The sequence below is a fragment of the Microtus ochrogaster genome (assembly GCF_000317375.1).
Source record: "Microtus ochrogaster isolate Prairie Vole_2 chromosome 14 unlocalized genomic scaffold, MicOch1.0 chr14_random_2, whole genome shotgun sequence".
NCBI classification, from domain to species: Eukaryota; Metazoa; Chordata; class Mammalia; order Rodentia; family Cricetidae; genus Microtus; species Microtus ochrogaster.
This window is the reverse complement of record NW_004949097.1, coordinates 14019039-14023452: the sequence shown is the minus strand read 5'-3', so window position 1 is coordinate 14023452 and position 4414 is coordinate 14019039. Positions and strand designations below refer to the sequence as shown.

Below are 4414 nucleotides of genomic sequence, written 5' to 3'. Positions count from 1 at the left end.
GTGTGTCTACACTGCCTGCCTGCACACTGGCAGCTCTGAAAGGCAGAAGGAAAACAACTTCCTGCTGAAAAGAACCGCGTTATTCCTCCCAAGTAACCCGCGCTTCTCCCATTCACATTAATCACACTCCCTAGCTTGTACAGTTCTCTTTTTACCATGTCCAAACTAGGTGAGCGACTTTAAAAAAGAGGAATAGAGAGTCCTCCTGTGGGAGGTTCTAAGACTTGAGCCCTGGCATTTGACTCTTAATCCAGAGATTTTCCTACAAGACTATACTGGCTCTGTAAAAATAACTGGGTTATAAACTATTCCAATAAAATGAACACACACTGAAAAGGACCAAGAAAAAGACACTACATTTTCAGCTGACAGCACCAACTTAACAAACGTCCCCCAAAACCTGAGAGAGCAACCTCGAGGCACAGCACCGACCAGCAACCCTGGAGGTCCGTGTGTCTCACACAGGGCATCCTCGCTCCACCACTGCAGACGGGAGCAGGGCTATGGCAGTCGGGCTCTCACTGGACATGATCTGACAGCTGTGTCCCCGTCCTCTGCTGGAGGCCTGGGCACTTCCTGATGCCTCCCTAGCCATATTAATTACCCCGATTTACACCACGGCAAGATCAATGCTTCAGGAAGAACCCATCTCAGTGTCTGGGGGCTGACTCCTCTTCATTTTCCTTGACTCCAGCCTCTGTTTCAGAGTGAGTAGGAGTATATCATGAAGGTAGGGACAATAGCTCAGTTTACCAACTGTCTGCCTTACAGGACCACTGGGCATGGTGCCATGAGTCTGTAATCCCAGTGCTAGGAAAGTCGACCCTGAGGCTAGCCAGCCAGCATAGCCTACTGGACAAGTTCCAGGCCAGTGAAAGACCCTGTCTTTAAAAAATATAGTGGGCAGGCCCAAAGAGGAGACCCACGTGGTCGTGCTCTGGAGGCAGGCACTCGCGTGGCCCACGCGGCAGCAGCTACAACACACAGAGAACTGACCAGTAAACAACGGGGCGCAAACGCGTTTCTGTGGCGGGTTACGTCACCGGGAGCCAAACAGACGTGTTATACACACCTCAAAGCCACCGAAGTCGTCATCGTCCATGCTTCCCGCGGCACCTGAAACACAGAGCAATGGAGATGAGCACAGCGTGGAGCACCCCTGGGACCTACAGCTGTGTCGTGTGGATCGTGAAAGGCTTTCCTAAACTCTATGGGTGTGTTTCTTAATCATGTAAAAAAAAAAAAAAAAAAAAAACAGCTGGTAATTGGCTTTTACTTTCTGGCAAAATTAGCAATTTCTGGAACCTTTTCAGTAACCATGCATCTTGCCATTTTCTGTTGAGACTCCAGGAGTGGAAAAATATTCTTTTACATTTTAATTTGCTTTTCCCAAAGTGGCGCTAGGCCCCTCGGTAATGCTTCCTGCTCTCCGAATCTACGCCTCGGCTGTCTGGCAGCATCAGCACAAACTCCGGTTAACAACAGGACTGTGGTGAATTTTTGGAAATCTGTCCCCACCACAAAGGTTCTTCCCTCGGTTTCATGGCCGGGCTGAGTTAGATTTTCAAAATTGATCAGCATTTTTGAGCTGTGGCCACGACTTCTGGAGCATTTGATATGTGTATTTTTAGCTGAAACTGCTTTGCACTTCTGGAAAAATGTGGAGCAAGTTACTGGCTGGTCAAGGTAAATCAAGTCGTGTGTTCATGAGACAAGGCAGAAAACAGGAGAATACCCTGGATCCTTCACACCTTCACTCGGGAGGCAGGGGAGAGAAGCTGCAGCAAAGTCTGTACTGTGCTTCTTCCTAAGAACATTACAGAGGAGTCAAGGGTCCAGGCCTAGCACCTAGGCTCTGGCTCACAGCAGGAAGAAGAAAGCCTGAATCCTACCTAGTTAAATGCTCTCTCCCTACAACTGAGAACAGAAAGGGAGACAGGTCTTTGGCTCCATCCAGGGCGCCAGCAGCCATGCTGGGCTTCTTGAGAAATGCTTACCAACTACTCCATCAAGAAAACTCCACCCACTTCAAAAAGTCACAACAAAGAAATATGCTAATCACAGATTGTTTTCACTAAGCCAAGCAAATTCATTTCACAACGAGTAGAAAACATAAAGAATGTTCGTGGATGGAAATAAGATAGTTTTATAAATGACACCGAGTTCCTGGAACTGCTAACACAGTGGGGACAGCAATGCTGCCACCGTTGGCTCGCGGCCTCACAGTGCAGCGACATTTCCCAAAAGATGTGCTTTTATAAACTCAGAAACTAAAGCTACGCCAGCCATCTATAGGCAGCACCTAAAAGATACAGACCAGACTTCTAAGAACTGTCGATGGCAGTCAGTCTGAAATGACGTCACACTAATCATGTCTCAACTGAGCAGGAGAAACTACAGGAGGAAACAACAGGCACCCTAATAACCAACAGTTAAACTGCAAACACCACAGCCGCCCCTTCATGTGAGCACCAACCTCCAGAGCCAATTACAAACTCCCCTTAGCATCTGTGAACACTGTGCTCGGGTGCTCATTCTAAAGACTGGCATACTCGGAGTTAATACTCCTGTGTTTTCATAAGGCACATCCTGACACAGGATGGGACTTGAAGGGTGCCAGGGAGCCAACAACACAAGCATCGAGAGTGTTCGCCTGTGGTAAGGGGGCAGATTCCTAAATTCTGATTGAGCTGCGCAACACAGCAGAATGGTGACCACTTACGCTCTGGGTTCCAGCAACTCCTACACACCGGATGAGACAAGACAGGGTTCCTCTTCTATACTGTCAAACAAGTAGTCACTTATTTTATTTATCAGTAAATAAATGTGTTCTAGATAGCTTAAGGTACGGCGCTACAAAGACGCTATTTTAAAGTCATAGCCTTTCTCCAAATAATTTGGATTCAAACCCTATGACAGTTTCCTTTTGAATATGTAAGAGAAGGAAGACAAGAGAAGCTCTTTGCTGAGTGTGTGTGTGTGTGTGTGTGTGTGTGTGTGTGTGTGTTTTAGAAACAGGGTGTCACTATGTAGCCCTAACTGGCCTGGAACTTGCTTTGCAGACCAGGCTGTCTTCAGATTCAGAGCTCTGCCTGCCTCTGCCTCCTGAGTGCTGGGATTAAAGGTGTGAGCCACCATGCCTGGCCTCAACAGCACTGGCTTTAAAAACTCACTTTTACAGGGGTCGGAGAAACAGCTAAGTAGGTAAGGTATTTACCACACAAGTATATGCACCATGGTTTAGGTTCCTAGAATTCACAGAAAAACAAAGCAGATGTGAAAGTCCTTCTGTAATCTCAGCACTTGGGAGGCCCAGACAGGGAACCCTGGAGCGAGGTGGCCACTAGAATAGCCTGAATTGTCCAGCTCTGGCTTCTGCAAGAGAGCCTGCCTCAAAAATTAGTGATTAAAAAGTATTTTTTTTTTTTTGATTTTTCGAGACAGGGTTTCTCTGTAGCTTTGGAGCCTGTCCTGGAACTAGCTCTTGTAGACCAGGCTGACCTAGAACTCAGAGATCCTCCTGCCTCTGCCTCTCGAGTGCTGGAATTACAGGCATGTGCCACCACTGCCCGGCTTAAGAAATAATTTCTAGGGAGGAAATGGGAGGAAATAGTAGAGGCTCTTTGTGGATTCTGTCATGAGCCTTGGTTTTAGCTGCGCACACAGTGATAAGGCTTTGCAAAGCACTTTGGAGATTTTGTGTTATCGCCATCAGAACAGCAGGGAGCCCCGGGACACCTACGTCACTGAGTGGGGAGACTCTAAGTCAAAGCTACGATAGTTAGTTCAGGGACCAAGACTAAAGGTCTTTATAATATCTAGGTTCAACAATCTCAGAACTCACTATATGCAAATATATGCAAATTAACCTTGCCTGTTGCTTTATTTAATCCCTGGTTCTGCCATCCTCAGTATTTAATAGACTGATGGTACTTTTAAAGAATGGCATGAGGAAAACAGACCAGAAAGTAAAACTTGTACACGGACGGCATAACACCCTCTGGAGCCGCAGCACAGATGTCAGCATCCCTGAGAAGCTGGTGTGGTGTGGAAGAAGGCACAGGTCCAAGGAAAGGCACCATAAACAAGAGAGAAAACGGCCCAGGGTGGGGGAGATGACTTCAGAGGGGATCTATCTTGCTGAGAATATATCAGGGGACCTCTAAGACAGAAGGGACTGGACAGAGATTTTAAATAGAACATTTAAAAACTACATTTTATCCAAGTTTCCACTGAAAAACCTTCTTTAAAATGACAAAAAAAAATGCTACATTAAAATGCTCGTGTTTGCTCCTAAATACAAACAAGGTTTAAAGACAAATAAGATGAATGAGAAGAGGCGCTGGCACCCGTGGACAGCGGTGGGGAAGGCGCTGGCACCTGTGGACAGCCATGGGGAAGAGGCGCTGGCACC

At 46.9% G+C, this 4414-nt stretch overlaps 1 protein-coding gene across 2 annotated transcripts in view; it reads right to left on the bottom strand.

Annotated features, from left to right (window-relative positions):
- Ccdc91 (coiled-coil domain containing 91) overlaps positions 1-4414 on the bottom strand; it is a 182387-nt gene that overhangs the window by 143458 nt on the left and 34515 nt on the right. The window contains exon 2 of one of the 2 annotated variants that reach the window (XM_013352824.2): positions 1073-1116. In XM_013352824.2, the coding sequence (XP_013208278.1) occupies positions 1073-1102 (30 nt within the window). In that variant the 5' untranslated portion in view covers positions 1103-1116. Of the gene's footprint in view, positions 1-1072; positions 1117-4414 lie in introns of those variants that run through there. The other variant, XM_013352825.2, reaches the window with a different exon arrangement.